At 47.0% G+C, this 17,139-nt stretch overlaps 1 protein-coding gene across 10 annotated transcripts in view; it reads right to left on the reverse strand.

Moving 5' to 3' along the window:
• TBX5 (T-box transcription factor 5) overlaps positions 1-17,139 on the reverse strand; it is a 109,399-nt gene that overhangs the window by 39,031 nt on the left and 53,229 nt on the right. For all 10 annotated transcript variants that reach the window (XM_049865241.1, XM_049865237.1, XM_049865235.1 and 7 more), the window contains 4 exons: positions 16,566-16,660; positions 14,290-14,409; positions 13,333-13,480; positions 9,241-9,393 (listed from right to left, as the gene is read on the reverse strand). In XM_049865241.1, the coding sequence (XP_049721198.1) occupies positions 9,241-9,393; positions 13,333-13,480; positions 14,290-14,409; positions 16,566-16,660 (516 nt within the window). The remainder of the gene's footprint in view (positions 1-9,240; positions 9,394-13,332; positions 13,481-14,289; positions 14,410-16,565; positions 16,661-17,139) is intronic.

The following is a 17,139-nucleotide window of genomic DNA, read 5'->3' on the forward strand; positions in this document are numbered from 1 at the left end:
TGGGGAAGATTTGGAGTTTTCAAATATCTTTTTCAAGCTGTCAACCATCTGGGGAAATAACTCCCAAATCCAGCTCAGGATCACAGCTGGGCTGAGGAAATATGTCGCGTCATCAGGAGTCCTGTGGTATACGGGCTTATGACTACAGGGTATGGGTAAGAAATGAACTCAGCCACATACCTGCCTCCACCTGGTACCTGCATCCATCCAAGTGAAGAAAGATAACCCTGAAGGCATGGAGCCTTTCTGACCAAAAATTCTTGGCTTGTATTTTCCCAAACTGCCCTGGCCAATGTATCCCATCAACTGCTTTCCTTTCCCACTTCATTTGTCCACAGCGTGATGCTAGACAAATAGAGTCCTTCCTGAACTGAAGACCTGAACAGGGAATGAGCTAGCTAAACCACGAAGACTGGCATCTGTAGTTGTGTTTCAAACACAGTAATAAGAATTTATTTAAAGCCCATCCCTTCAGATACTGAAATAGTCAAGGAGTTCCATTTGGTAGGTAAAGAGATTTCCATCTTCTGCACCTTTGATGGAGTTGGCCTGTTAGTAAATGGATCAGTTAAGTAATCAATCAATGGAATGATTACTCATAGGCTTGGTACTTACTCTGGGCCAGGCATAGCACAACACACTTTCTATGATCTTTCCCATTTAATCCTTACAATGCCCCTCTGAGATGGGTTCTATTATTATCCCCATTTTACAGATGGGGAAACTGAGCTAAGTAATTTGTCCAAAGTCAAATGGATTTGAACCAGGCAGTTTGCCTCCAGAGTCCATACGCCTAACCCCACAAAGTGGTGCATAAGAGCTTGGCTGGGTTCTGCACATGAAGTCATGAGTCTAAACACCAGACCAGGTGGGACAATAAAGTAAGGAGACTGATTCCACAAATCACATACAATCCTGGCTGCTTATTTCAATCACACATCATATATCCATGAGGGGAATGTTTGCAGGGGCCTTGGACTTGACTGCTTCAGACTTGCCCTTGACAAAGAAAAAAAGGTGCCTTTTGGTACTCTACAAATAAGAAATGGGGTAAATTCCATATGGGGTGTGTGACAGACAGGTGTCTCCCATGTCTCCCCTCTTCTGGGTTTCAAGAAAGCTGTCAAGCTAGCTGAAAAGACCTTTATGAACAGTCCAGCTGGGCGCCCTGACACAACTGAGAAAAAAAAAAAAACACACACACACAATTTCTGTGTGTGAACCCTTTATGTGGTCCTCAAACCCACACACACCCAAACGAGTATTTGGTGACATGCATTTTCAGACCCATGTGCATTTGGGCACAATCCGCTAAATGTTCCCCATGCTCACGTACAGACTGTATGAAGCAGGCAATCATTCATGCACAATTATCATTAAATATACTGACCGGGGAGATAGTGTTTTTTAATAGAGATTTTCGGGGGTGTTGGGTATGATCATGAGTGACTGATGACAGTTTTATAGGTAAATACATATGTCAGATTTATCAAATTGTATACTTCAAGTACATGCTGCTGCTGTTGTTGTGTGCCGTTAAATCAATTCCAACTCATAGCGACCCCATATGAAGGAGCAGAACTGCCCCAGAGCGTTTCCTAGGCTGGAATCTTTATAGAAGCAGATCGCCAGGTCTTTTCTTCTGCAGAACAGCTGGTGGGTTCAAACTACTGACCTTTTTGTTTGCAGCTGAGTGCTTAACTGTTGCACCACCAAGGCTCCTTCAAATATGTGCAGTTTATTTTATATCAATTATGTCTCAGTAAAGCTGTGGAGTGGGGGAAGGAAGAAAGAAGAGAGAGGAAAGGAAGGAGGAGAGAGACAAAGGGAGGGAGAAAGAGGGGGGAGAGAGACAGAAGAAAAGAGGGAGGGAGAGAGAAAGGAAAAGAAGAAAGAGAATACCTAAGAGTGTGCTCCTGGGACCTAGCCACCCCTAATGGCCGCTGTCTAAGACCACAGCTACACAGAACCCAGGAATTTCCCCTCGCAAAAGGCCTGAGCACCCACAAGTTTCTTGGCAGCTCACATTCACATTTCCATCCCTTCCTGACTTTCCTATATGAACCTGGGCTTCCCTGGGGGAAAAAAAGAAAAGGATCTGATATATTTTTGGCCCCTCTGTCAGGTCTGGGAGCCTCTAAGCATATATATATGGGGAACTGAACTTCCTTATTGCTATTTTTTTCCTGTGACCGTCACCACAAAGTTAAACATAGGTTTACAGCAGACACAGGGAAACAGGTTTCCAGCAGCCAGACTCAAATCAGCCGGGAATATTTTTACAACTTGCAGGGCGTTTGACCTTAGCTTTTTTCTCAACAAGTCAGGGGATGGGGGGTTGTGGGGAGAGCCTCAGAAAAATCCTCCTTCCCGTTCAAAGAGGAATTGGGAAAAATATCAACGAGGAAACAAAGAACCTGAATGACACTATAAACCAACTAGACTCAACAGACATATATAACACTCTTCCCCCAAGCAGTACAATATACATTCTATTCCAGTGCACATTGATCATTCTCCAGGCTAGACCACATTTTAGGTCGCAAATCAAATCTTGATAAATTTAAAAAGATTGAAATCATACAAAGTATTTTCTCTGGCCACAACAGAGTGAAGCTAAAAATCAATAACAGAAAAAAACCTGGAAAATACACAAACGTATGGAAATTAAACAACACACTATTAAACTATCAATGGGTCATGGAAGAAATCAAAAGAGAAATCACAAATTTCTTAGAGCCAAGTGAAAATGAAAAGTACGACATACCAAAACTTATGGGATGCAGCAAAGGCAGTACTCAGAGGGAAACTTATAGCAATAAATGCCTACATAAAAAAAGAAGATCTCAAGCTAACAGCCTAACTCAACAACTCCAAGAACTAGAAACAGAAGAGCAAACTAAGCCCAAACCTACCAGAGGAAAGGAAATAACAAAGATCAGAGCAGAAATGAATAAAATCAAAACCAGAAAAACAATAGAATCAATAAAACCAGAAATTGATTCTTTTGAAAAGATCAATAAAATTGACAAACCTTTAGCAAGACTGACAATGAAAGATACAAACAACCAAAATATAAAAAAGGAAGAGGAGACGTTACAACTGACCTGACAGAAATAAAGAGAATTATGGCAGAATATTATGAGTGACAGTATAGCAACAAACTGGATAAGCTAGATGAAATGGACAAATTCTTAGAAATACACAACCTACCCAAACTGACTCAGGGAAATAGAAAGTCTCAACAGACCCATAACAAGTGAAGAGATCAAATTAGTGATCAAAAACCTTACAACAACAAAAAAAGTCCTGAACCAGATGGGCAATTCAACCAGACATGTAAAGAAAAATGGACACCAATACTGCTTAAACTCTTCCAAAAGATAGGGAAGGAATACTCCAATTCATTCTATGAAGCAAACATAACCTTGATACCCAAACCAGACAAAGACACCACAAGAAAAGAAAACTACAGACCAATATCTCTTATAAATACAGATTTTAAAATCCTCAACAAAATACTAGTGAACAGAATCCAACAGCATATTAAAAAAGTCACATACCATGACCAAGTGGGATTTATTTCAGAAATGCAGGGATGGATCAACTTAGAAAATCAATCAACATAATACGCCACATCAACAGGACGAAAGAAAAGAACCACATGATCATCTTTATGTATGCAGAAAAAAGCATTTGATAAAATCCAACGCCCTTTCTTGGTGAAAACTCTAAAGAAGACTGGAATAGGGTAGAAAACCAGAACAAAAAGAAACAAGGAACTGAGAGCAGAATGGGGAGAGTGCTGACACATTGTGGGGAATGAAGCCAAGGCCGTGAAACACCATGTACAAACTATAAAACGAGAATGTAATTTGCCCTGTAAACTTTCACTTAATGCACAATTTAAAAAGAAGAAGAAGATTGGAATAGAAGGGAAATTCCTCAATATGATTCAGGGCATATGTGAAAAGTCAACAACCAACGTTATACTTAATGGAGAAAGACTGAGAGCTTTCCCGGTGAAATCGGGAAGAAGACAAGGGTGCCCACTCTCGCCACTTCTATTCAATATTGTATTAGAAGTCCTAGCCAGAGCAGTAAGACAAGAAAAAGAAATAAAATGTATCCAGATTGGAAAAGAAATAAAATGATCTCTATTTGTGGATGATATGCTCATATATATAGAAAATCCCAAAGAGTCCACAAGAAAACTTCCAGAGTTAATAGAGGTATTTAGCAAAGTTGCAGGGTACAAGGTCAACAAACAAAAATCAGTTGGGTTTCTACACACCAGAAATGAGAAATCTGAAAGGGAAATTAGGGAAACAATTCCATTTACAACAGTGTCTAAGAGAATAAAACACCTAGGAATAAATCTAAGCAGGGACGTGAAGGACTTATACAGTGAAAACTAGAAAACACTGCTGAGAGAGATTAAGGAAGATTTAAATAAATGGAAAGATGTTCCCTATTCATGGATTAGAAGACTTACTATTGTTAAGATGTCAATACTACGCAAAGCGATCTATAGATTCGAGGAAATTCTAATCAAAATTACAACAGCCTTCTTTACAGAAATAGAAAAACCAATCCTCAATCCTCTGCTTTACATGGAATGGCAAGAGGCCCTGAATATCTAAAACAACGTTGAAAGAGAAGAACAAAGTAGGAAGACTCACACTTCCTGATTTTAAAACAGTACTATATAGCTACAGTAATCAAAATAGCCTGGTACTGGTATAACAATAGACACGTAGACCAATGGGATAGAATTGAGAGTCTAGAAATAAATCTACACATCTATGATTTTTGACAAGGGTGCTAAGTCAATTCTATGAGGAAAGACAAGTCTGTACAACAAATGATGCTGGGAAAATTGGATTTCCACGTGCAGAAAAATGAAACAGGATCCATGCATCACACCATACACAGAAACAAATTCAACGCCCAAGAGTACGGGCCCTGGACACCATTCTAACTCAGAACTGAAGCCGCTCCTGAAGTTCACCTTTCAGCCAAATATTAGACAGGCCTATCAAACAAACAATAACACATATGAGGAATGTGCTTCTTAGTTCAATCAAGTATACGAGACCAAATGGCAACACATGCCAAAAGCAAAGACAAGTAGACAGGGAGGGATAAGAAAACTGGATGAATGGACACAGGGAACCCAGGGTGGAAAGGGGGAGACTGCTGACACATTGCACAGATTGCAACCGATGTCACAAAATAATTTGTGCATAGATTTTTTATGCACAAATTAATTTTCTCTGTATACTTTCACCTAAAGCACAAAAAAATTTAAAAGAGTTGTTGTAAAAAAAAATTCAAAATTGATTAAGGACCATATGTGCAAACTAAAACCATAAAATTCTTAGAAGAAAAAGCAAGGGCAATGCTGTTAGGCCTAGCTTTCAACAATGGATTATCTAATATAATAACAAAAGCACAAATAGCAAAAGACAGAATAAATAAATAGGACCTCATAAAAATTAAAAACTTTTGTTCGTCAAAAGACTTTACAAAAAAAGTAAAGACAAACTACCTACTGAGAGAATATCTTCGGAAACCATATATCCAACAGGAATCTAAAAACCAATATATATATAAAACTTTGACAACTTAACAACAAAAAGACAATCGTCATAAAATAGGCAGAAGACTTGAATAGATGTTTCACCAAAAAGTACATTAAAATGGCCACCAAACACATGAATAGATGCTCAATGTCATTAGTCATTAGAGAGAAGCAAATCAAAACCACAATGAGATACCATTTCACTCCCACCAGGATGGGTAAGACTGAAAAAACAGAAAATAAAAAATGCTGGCAAGAATGTGGGGAAGCTAGAATCCTTATTCATTGCTTGTTGGAATACAAAACATTACGGCCATTGTGGAAAACAGTGTGGCAGTTCCTCAAAAAACTCTCAGTAGAGCTACCATCTGACCCAGCAATTCCACTCCTGGGTATATACCCGAAAGACTTGAAAGCAGAGACTCAAAAAGAGACTTGTACACCAATGCTCACTGCAGCACTATTCGCGATAGCCAAAAGGTGGAAATAACCTAAGGATGCCCATCAACAGATGAATGAATAGACAAAACGTAGTACAGACACACAATGGAATCCTACTCCACCAGTAGAAGTGATCCATGCTACAATACAGATGGAGCTTGAAGACATTACGCTGAGTGAAATAAGCCAATCACAAAAGGACAAATATTGTATGACTTCACTTATATAAAAGGACAAAAAAAGGCAAATGTATAGAGACCAAAGTTTATTAGTAGTTACCGGGGTGGGTGGGACATGGAAAAGGGAGGGTTAACAGTGATGGAAAAATCATTTTGATTAAGCGTAGGGTTACACAATTATTGTACTTGCTGTCAATAAGCTGCATGCCTGTAAAAAGGTATGAATTGAATTGGCAAAAATTGTGTGATAGATATGTTTACAACAATAACCAAAAAAAAAAAAAAAAAACCAGACTAGCTGCTGAAGCTGCTTATGTACAAGCAAACACCTCATGGGATTTGGTTCCTTGATTTGGAGGTTTAGGGTCATGGTTTCATGGGACATCTCAGTTAATCAGCCTAATAACGTGTTTAGTGCTTCAGTTCTAGCTCCTGGCTCACTGCGCAGTGCCTGGAGTCTTGAAAGCTTGCAAGCGGCCATCCAAGGCACAACAATTGCTCTTTATTCACCTGAGCAACACAGGAAGCAGGAGGGTCAGGGACAGAAGGAGGATATGGAATGTGTGGCTAATTGCCTCCATGAACAGCAGCATCTTTTGCCACGAGACCGGAAGAATTGGATGGTGCCCGGCTACCATTACCGAACATTTTGAGCCAAGATTCCATAAAAGAACCCTGGACAAAAGGGAGAAAATGTAGAACACAACTTCAAATACTCAGGGACTCTACACTTTCTGGAGCCATGGAGGGTGGATGAATCCCTGAAACTACTGTCCTGAGATAATAGTTAAACCTTAAACCAATAATAACCCCTGAAATCATCTTAAAACTCAACAACAGTTTAGCTTAACTAGTAACGTCTGCCTTGAGCATTGTGCTATTTTAAGAACTATCTCTATGGGATCAAATTGACATCAGCGGCTAAAAGATTAAATAGGAAACTTAGGGGGCGGTGAGTTTATGTTAACGGGGGAGGAACAATTCCGAAAAGGAGAGTGAAAATGGAGGCATAACTCGAAGAATGCAATCAATATCACCAACTGTACTGCTGAATTGGTGTATGTTTTGCTGTGTATACCCTCAGTAACAACAACAAAATAAAATTTAGGAAAAAGGAAAAAGGGATTGTGTTTGGGGTAGTGGGTTTTCTTCTGGAAGGAAGTGTTTTCAAGACCCAGGTTCCCTACCAGGCTGAGAGTGACTTAGGAAACATCATCCATCATGGCTTGGCCTGGTCACTGACAACCTGAATTTGGAGATTACCCACAGCATTTGGTAACAGTCCAACTTCATGGGGGCCTTGTCTGCCACCCACCCTGCATTGCAATGACCTCCATGGAGGGACTGGTAGTTTTGGGGTGCTAAGCTTGCCTCTCCCCCTTCCCTAGTCTCTCCTGCCTGGCTCCCTAGCTCCTGCAGCTCCCCTGCCCTTACCTTGCAGATGGGAATATGAACTGTGGAGGGAGAAGGGCGCTCCCATCCCCCACATCCATCTCTGTAAGTTGTCCACATGACCTGCACTCACTGACCCTATAGGGACCCCTTCCTTTCGTCTCCCATTGCCATCTAGCCCAAAATCACTGCCTATTACTCCTATATAGTCTACAACCCCACAGAGCCAGCAGCTCCTCCCCAGCCCCTATTTCCAGTTCACTTTATAACAAGACTTAAGAATTGTTTGATGACTCCTCCTCTCCAATAAAACAAATCCACACGCACGCAAGTTTCTTGAAGGACAGAACAGAACCCTGACAAGTCAAGGCAAGCCATTTCTCCTGCCAGAAAAAAGAAAAGATAAGCCCCTAACCTGCAGTTTGTCTTTTAATCGTCTAAACCAGGGCCTGAATTTTGAACAGCCTGGGTCTGCCATTTACACAATCCATCTGGCACCATGCACCTCTGCACCATGTTCTCCCAAATAACGCACGTGTGCCCCGTCACAGGACTCCTGTGGCGTTTGTGCCTCCGTGCTCCATGCTGTGGTTTGCAGGGTTTTGTTTAAGCACCGGTGGCATAATGGCTAAGAGCTCATCTGTTAAACAAAAGATCAGCAGTTCGAATGCACCAGCCGTTCCTTGGAAACCCTAGAGGGCGGTTCTACTCTGTACTATAGAGTTGCTATGAGTCGGAATTTATTTGATGGCAGCAGGTTTGGCTTTGGTTGGGTTGGGTTTAAGTCCTGGGGGCAGCGTTCTAGGCTGCTCGCTTTTTTAGGCTTTGTTTTACAATGCAAACCTCGTTTTAGTATGTGGTTTGGGGTCAGTAATAACTGAACTGAGCCCTGGTGGTGCAATGGTTAAGAGCTCAGCTGCTAACCAAAAGGTTGGTGTTTCGAACCCACCCAGCAGCTCCACAGGAGAAAGACCTGGACATCTGTTTCTGTAAAGATAACAAAAAAAAAACAACCCAGTGCCTAGAAAATCTTCCGGGGCAGTTTTGCTCGGTAACATGAAGTCACTATAAATTAGAATCGACTCAACAGCACCCAACAACAACAACTGAACCAACTGGTGAAGCATCGGGACAGCCCAACACAAGGTTTCTTGTCCCTTTGCCACCTGCCAGTTGTGAGTCGAGGTGCACCCAGGTGGAAGGGAGTAGAGGGGAGGAAGAGACTGAGCCCCAACAGAAAAGGGTAGACCCACAAGGGGTGGCACTGGGGCCACTCTTTCCCCTGACGAGGACACGGAGTCAGGCAATAAGGTGATTTTTTCCTTACTGACCATGTCATGAATGCAATGAAATTCAGTCTTATTGCACTTGGATGTGCGGGCATCTGTAGTTGGACCAGTTCACTTTCTAACTGTGGAGTGTGTGTGTGTGTGTATGTGTGTGTGTGTGCAAAACAGTTGTGCCAAGCCCATGAATGTAATACAAACGGCTGCAGTTCTGTCCCTACCCAAGTGCCCTCGGTGCCTGCTGCTTAGCAAGAATGAAGCCACCATTAAGACATAAAGTTTCAGGCAGACACCCCTGCAGACACAAGCAAATGAGCAGGCCAGCCCCAGGTACACGGTTCCCGGGCGTCCAGCTTACCTTGTGGTTCTGGTATGACGTTACAGCTATAAACGCAGTCTCAGGAAAGACATGGGTGCAGAACGCTGTGTTTTTTGAGCCAAATCCATTATTTTCATCCGCTTTCACGATGTGTAGTCTGGGCTGGTATTTGTGCATGGAATTCAGAATAATCTAAAAATAATCACATAAAAAGAAAATGAGATTGTCAGAAACTCAAAACCCCAACCCCCAAATTAGCCTCGTTACAGGCTTTCAAAAATAGCCAGATTTTTTTTTTTCTCTCCTGTTTGGAAAAGGGGCCCGTGATTTCATTAAAAAGAAACATTTCAAAAATGACAATTTCCAACCAAAAAAGCCAGGGTAATATTCCAGGAATCTACCCAAGGCACACAGGGCAGTAAATCAGGAGTCTTAATAAAGTTTGCTTAATAAATTAACTCCCTGCATACGGCACTTCCCGCCCCGACGGGAGGGAAACAAGTCTTTAAAGGAACCAGAGACCCCAGGAAACCTGGCTGGCAATTTTGGAATGGAAAGAAACAAACACATAAATAAACATACAAATAAAGCCTACAAATAAACCCCCAAAACTCTAACTAAAGGCTTCAAGGAAAGGGACCCAGCATTTGCAGAACTGGGCTAAAAAAAAAAAACCACGGGCTCTCTGCACAGCCTTTTCCGGGGACTCCAAATGTCCAAGTAGACTCGGATTCTTGGCCCTTTGTTCAGGGAACAGGCAAAGAGAAGTCAATGGAAAAAGAAGATACAGGTGCGGGGTGGGATGCAGGACTCAACAAACTTGCCCTGGTCCCTAAAGATGGGGAGCAGTGGGAAGGAGGCACCCACCCCCCACCTCCACCATCAAAGGAGAAGGGGTTGGCTACCCTCAACTGAGACTTCCTTCCTCCAAGTTTGTCAACATTTCAGGACCTTCCACTAGAACTGTATCAGGGCTGGCCCCAGCCAGAATTGCTCCAAACGGTTTGGGGGGAATTTTCCGTTTCTCCTTTCTTTAGGGGTGCTCCCAGGCAAAGTGGCATCTTAGCTGCTGTGTTTGAGCTGTTGTTACTACAACCACTATTTTTATTATTCTGGAGTCCCTGGGTGGTGTAAACGTGTAAGCGCTAGACTACTAGCCTTGACTACTAAGTAGCCTTGGTGACTAGCTGAAAGGTTGGCCGTTCGAATCCACCCAGAGTCGCCTTGAAAGACAGGCCTGGAGATCTGATTCTGAAAGGTCAGTCTTGAAAACTCTATGGGGCCGTTCTATTCTGCACACATATGGTCACTGTGAATCCAAATCAACTGGAAGGCGGGCAGCTAACAACAACTATTATTATTATGTTATCAGGAACTCCAAGCCCCACATCTTTGCTGAAACCAGAGCTATTTACAGGCGATGCGACTCTTTCCTAATAAAACCAGGCCTGTTGGTCTAATGACGTCTCCGTTTTGATAGCCCCAGCAGGCTGTTAACCCTAATATTTATCCAAACGCTCCGACGCAAACCCACCGAATGGGCAAATAGCCCCGTTTAACCGCCTGGAAATCTGGCCTGCTTTTTCCCCAGGACCCTAAAATGAAGCGGTGGAGGTCATCTCCTTGTCTTTGATTATTTGCATTGATGACCCGGGGGCAAGACTCTTGGGTCGACCCTTGAGACGGGCGGGGGAAGGGGAGGGGAGCCGCGGCCCGGCCGGGGGAGGGGCGACAAACTCGCCGCCCCCGGCTCCTGGACCCCGGGCTGCGCGCTCTAATCTCCGGCCGCCGGGGCCGGCCGCCTCCCTGGCCGATAGCGACGCCGGCCGGGGCGGCGTGGCGACAGAGAGACGCAGCGGGGCCCCGCGGGCCGCCGCAGCCCCCGGCCGGGGCAGCCATCGCCCGAGCTTAGCCAAATTGCTTTGACGGCCAGGGACGGTGTGGAGGCATTAGCGCGAGGGCGATCTAATGGCTCCTAATTCCATGAGGGCGGCTTCGAGTGAAAAGTCCGAGGTTTGGGGCGGGAATGCGTGGCGGTTGGGAAGTCAGGTCAGCTCAGAGCACCTCGCCCCCTTCCCTGGGCTTGGAAGAGTCTGAAACTGGCAGGGATGGGAGCTCCCCAAACAGAACTGGGTTAGGGGGATGAGCACCTTCTCCAGGTGTCTTCCCTAGGAGTCCCAGCCCAGCCCGACCCCAAAGGCACACCCAGAGCAGCGGCAGAGAGACAGCTAGGAGCTGAAATGGAGCTGGAGGACGTCTCTCCCGGCCACTTACACCTAGGGTGCAGGTTCAATACTGACAGGTACCCAGCATGCCACCAGTCAGCCAACCCCACACAAGCTGAGGTAGTTTCTGCTCCTGGATGCACTGGCTAGAAGGAGCTGCCGGCAACCTGGTATGGGGAAGGAAGCCCTGCGTTTTCCCAAGTGTGCCCTTTCTGCCCTTTGGGCACCCTCGCGGTCCACAGAAACGGAATGGGCTGTCTCTCTTCCCCAGCTAAGCAGCAAGCAGCAGTTCAGCCTCCGAGAAAGCCAGGTGTAAGACTGACATCAGACACAGGGTGGAGAGCCACACAGTCCTCCTCCCACCCCAGGTACCTTGAACCCAGGGCATTAGCCCTGAGGCCCTGCTTTTGCAGATTTCTTATTTGTACCTTCACAAACCATCCTGCCCAGGGGTCAAATCCCTTGCCACCCAGCCTTCGCCTTTCCCCAGTTTGGGAACTGTTGCTTCTCTCTGAAAAGATGGCCTCCTGAGACAGGGAGCAAATTTGGAACCAGATTTAGTCTCAAATTCCTGTTCCCACCTACATGCTGTATGACCCTGGGCAAGTCCCCTTCCATGCTCCCATTTACAAGAGCCGCGTGCTTCTGTCCTCCCCTCCAGGCTGCTGCAAGGAGCCAACAAAAAGGTGAATGGGCCGACAGACATGGTGGGATCTGCACGCTAAGTAGGCTCTAGACGGTGAATTCCAGGAGACAGTGCTCTGTCCTGAGAATCAACTGTCTTCAAGAAAGTGATTTAGGAACATTTTCCAAAAATCAAACCAGCTAATTGCTGTTGAGGAGCTAGCCCAACTTTTTGTTAAAATTTTTGGGAGGGTGTGAGGGGAGGCAGGCAAGATGGGACCCTAAAAGCTACACATTCTCTCCCCTTGGGCCGGGGCTGCACACTTATCCTCACCGCTACACCAATGTGGATGCAGCTCCTGGGGGTGTCTCTCCTGAGGCCAGTCTAGACCCCAGGTTTAGGGTCCTGGTCCAGGTGTGCCTACTCTGGGCATGGTGCTGGAATGGGGAAGTCTGGAAGTTGGAGAAAACGGTATCAAACTAAAAGGGGGCACTGGGAGCAGAGCTCTCTTCGCATGGGCTGATGTAAAAGAGGGGACAGGTGACCTGGGGTCTCCCTCACAGCTGGTGTACCCCAATAATAAGGCAGTTTGGAAGAAGGTAGGGGAAATTTGTGACTCCCTCCTGGCCCATCCTCTGTGTGGAGTCTGTGCTGACCACCTGCTGGGCTAGAGGGTCCATGTTTTCTGTAAGACTGAAAAGAGCCCTCCGCCCCTAATCCCAGATAGAGCTGGAGTGCAGACCTGGGTTCACAGGTCCCAGCGTCTGACTGGAGTGGGCAGCCCAAGTCACCCCACGAGCCTCCTCCCTCAGCAGAGGGTTAGGGTGCTGGCATGAGGGACATAGGGTGAGCCAGGAGAACCAGGTATCCTATCTCCAGCCACCAGAGCAAGAGAGAATGAAAGCATCGTGGGACAGCGAGTCACAGGAAGGGCTGCCAAGGGACGGTGACTGAGTGGGAGAGAGGTGGAGACAGGGAGGAGAAGTAGTAAGAAGAGAAAGTGAAGGGAAAGCTGAATTCCAAGGTGAGAGAAATAAGAGAAAAAGGGAAGACAGAATTGATGAGAAAGGAGAGGGAAAAGGGGAGAGAGGGAAGGCTAGATCAAGACGGTAGAGAAACAGACCAAGGAGGGAAAATGGAGTTAGGAAAAGGAGAAAGGCGGGCTCAAGGAACAAAGAGAAAAAAAAAAAAAACCAGGAGAAAAAAGGAAAGGAAGAGGAGAGGGGCTAGAGGGAGAAGGCGTGGACCCCGGACCGCGGGTCCGCAATGTGCGGTACTTACGTGCCCAAACGGGTCCAGGTGGTTGTTGGTGAGCTTGAGTTTCTGGAAGGAGACAAGCTGCCGCATCCAATGCGCCCCGGTGGCGGGCGAGTCCGGGTGTACATAGAGGCGGCCGGGCATGGCAGGCTCCGCTTTGCCGGTCACAGACCTAGACCAAGGAGAGGTGTGACCCGCCAGTCAGAGCGACCCAGAGTTAGTGCACAGCGGTGTGGCTGGTGAGGGCTGCCGAGTAGCCGCCGAGAATGATCTGGAAATGGCCTGACCATCGGGTCTTGCCTGGGCATGTGTCTCCGGCAATCCCAGGGGCCACAGGGCGCCTGGCGCCGGTGTTCAGGCAGCCCGTACCTCGCACTTTTTTCTTCCACCTAATTCTTCCCCCAGAAGCAGGGGCGCTGCGGGGCCTTGCAGTTTCTCACTGCATAGGAACAACCAGCGGGTTCTGGAAGCCCGGACTTGCAAAAAGTCTCAAAAAACTCCTTCAGGGCTTTCAAAGGGGACGTCTGCACTCCTGGCAGCCACAAGAGCAGTCTAACCGAGGAATGGGCCTCTCCTCTCTTGCCTGTTTAATTCGAATTCCACGGGCGATTTTGCAATTTCATAAAAAGGCGTCTTCAAAGCAGGTAACTCATAAAAAATAACTATAAATGGCTTTATGCCCCCAGAAATACCTCCAGCACTTGGTAACAATCCCCCTTTTTAAAAACCCACAACCCATAGATACAGCAACTTGTGTAAGCACCTCACTTCCTCTGAGCCTCAGTTTTCTCATCTGTAAAATGGAAGCTAATGGGTGTGTTGTTCCTTCTTCTTGCAGTTGTCAGGAGGATGCTATAGATAGGCACACAAAAGCCTCTAGCACACAGTAGGAGCTCCCAACATGTTCATCGGTTGCATAGAAGGGGATAGTTTGGTTTCCACTTTGCTCCCTGCCCTTCCCACCTGCCACTGCGGGCCTACCATTTATTATCCGCGAACTTGTATCTGTGGTCATCGGCGGGAACGATGTCCATGAGGAGAATGTACTTCGTTTTGGGGTTCAGGCCAGTCACCTTCACTTTATAGCTGGGAAACATCCGCCTAGGGAAGAGGAGGAGGGAAAGGGACAGAAAGATGGAGAGAGGGAGATTGATTGCATTAATACCAAAATTCTGACAAGTGCGTCCACAAATTTTAATGAGAGGGGCGATTCCTTGCGGAACATGGAAGACAAACTGGTCCCCGCTCCGCTATCGTCAAGATCCATCCCAGGTTTCCCTTGGAGTTAGGGGAGGAAGAAGGCAAAGGTATGAGAAACAAGAAGGCAGGCAAACGGGTGTATCTGGGAGGAAAATAGAAACCAGGAGGCAAGCGCTTTGAAAGAACTGGTTTTGAAGAAGGCCTCACTCTTGCTCTTTTCAGAGCCAGGCACTTATTTTGGGGGGCGGGGGGGGGGACGCAGGGGCTATTAGGTACAGAGCTGCCTCCTCCTCGGCTCCGCCAGGTGTTTTTGCCCGTCCAGCGCTGCGGTGTCACGTGGACACCAAGTTGTTCGCTCCCTGGACATGCACGCGTGGCTTCACGTCCGTGGGTGCGCACCTGCCTCCTGCCCTGGCTTTGGTCCCCCGGAAGTGGGGGACTTTTGCTTCCCGGAACAGCTCAGTGGCTGACCTCTACCAGGAGTCTCAGGCATTAGTTTCTTTCTAAATGTCTCAACCACTCCATGGAGCCTGGCACTCTTCCTCGGAGAATTTAAACTTCTTCGCCCTCCGCAAAGGATTTGGTTTCAGACAGGATTCGGTGGTTAGAAAGACCGCGCGCGCCACGGAATTACGCTGAATCCGCGACCTGTCCGCGCGCACCGGCGCACTCCAAAATTCCCATCCCGCCTCGAGGGATCCCAGAAAGCAAGGCTGGCCTGGGGCGGAAGAACAGGTCACCGGGTCGTGACTCACTCCGGGATGGCGGGAAGAGGTGCGTGGAGGCCTCTCCCCTCAAGCCACGGAACCCAAGCCTTGCGGTGTTTGCCCGGCACGCCTGGAGGCGGAGGCGCAGGCGGCTTCGCAGGCCTTTTATAGTTAAATTCTCTCCGCTCAGGCTGGGAGGGGGGGAGGGTGTAGGAAGCACCGACCGTGTCTTTCCTTCCTCGGCGAAAGGGGAAGAAGCCCTCATTCGCTGGTGTAAACAGACGCGCCTCCTGGTTCATCAGGCCTTGGGGCGGGGGAAGGGGGTGGGGGGAGCAGACATTGTTTAATTTCAAATAATAATAAATGTCACTGTTGCCAGTTTACTGCTGGAGGCTTCAGCTGGAGACCTGGGGGCGTCTGGTGAGGCGGCTCCACCCTCCCCTTTCACACACCCGGTGGCTTGGGCCTACCGGCCTCTTTCCGGAGCTTCATAAGCCTGCTCAGAGCGAACACAGGGTTCTCAGACTTTCGGGACGCAGAGGACCAGATAGGACAAATAGAGATGTGGCAGGGATGTCCTCAGACCTGAGTGCACACGCACGCGCACACTCGCACACACATTTACAGAGCAGCAGGACTTGGCCACCCCGCCCCCATCAGTCTAGCATTTTCAGCTAAGACTCCTCGAGCTTTTAAGAGGAACTCCGGGGTGAGTGTCCCGGCGAAGCTGCCGTGTTTATCGGTGTCTGTATATAGAGCCCGGCCGAGCCCCAGTTCAGTTTCAAAGGCTTCGCCTGCTTTCTATAAACAATGAAAGAGGTAGCGAATACATTCAACGATTCGGTATTTGGCCATCGGGTGGGACCTTGGAACCACTCCAAGGTCACGAAGGGTGGGAAGCGGGAGCAAAGAATCAAGTCCGAGACCGGGTGAAACCCAAAGCCAGTGGCATCTACAGGTCTCCTCTGTGCCTCTGTATTTTTCCTTTCTCTCCCCACTTATCCTTCTCTCTTTCTCTCATTACTAATCCGTCCAGATAGCATGGCCTCCCAAGCTCTTTATTCTTCCTAAATATAAGGTGGAAGAGATGCCCAGTTTCCAGAGTTGAGGGTTTCAGCCATTTCCCCCACCTGCTTCAGATCAGTGGAGAAGTCTCCTACGCCTTTCTTAACAGAATTGGGTCAAAGAAAATGTTATCCCGTCCACCACCACCCCCTTCTACCCCCTTCTCTTCTTTCTCTCTGTTCCCTCTCCTTTCCCCCTTCTGCTTTGCTCGCCTCTACCATCCACCTTCATCTTTGTCTCTCCCACAGTGTCCCAGTGTCGCCTCCACGAGAGTGACCACCTCACCTTCCAGCCTTGGTTATGATCATTTCCGTTCCCACTTCGTGGAATTTCAGCCACAGCTCTCGTTCGTGGAGAAATACCTTGATTCCTTCCATGCCCTGTCGGAAGGAGAGACAAGTCAGGCCTGGACAAAGAGGGGCAGCTGAGGGCCTTCCCTTGCCGATGCGGGAGCCCCGATTGCCCTGGAAACACAGAGCCCTGCTCCTTCTTTCCTCTGGAGTGGTGTCAGCTGGAAGGCTGCAAAAGGGCCCAGCCCTGCAAGGCAAGGGGGCTCTGGAGCCAGCAGCAGACTTCCTCAGAGTCCCTGTGTCCGCTTAGCCTGGGAGGAGGTCTGCAACCACTACTTGATGTCCTCAGGGTACTCTCCTTCTAAGCCACCCACAGAATGCTAGAGAGTAATTCCCTCCATCATCCAGGGTTCTCTGGAATGGCCGTGGGGAGGATGGGGCTGAGAAAAACTCCAGGCCAGTTTCCATTCGCTTTAGCTGAGAAGCAAGGGGTAAAAAAAAAAAAACTCCACCTAGAAAAAAAAAAAAAAACCCCACTCAGGATATCTTATGTAGACACCCAGGTACCT

This window comes from Elephas maximus, chromosome 22 (genome assembly GCF_024166365.1).
Source record: "Elephas maximus indicus isolate mEleMax1 chromosome 22, mEleMax1 primary haplotype, whole genome shotgun sequence".
Lineage (NCBI taxonomy): Eukaryota > Metazoa > Chordata > Mammalia > Proboscidea > Elephantidae > Elephas > Elephas maximus.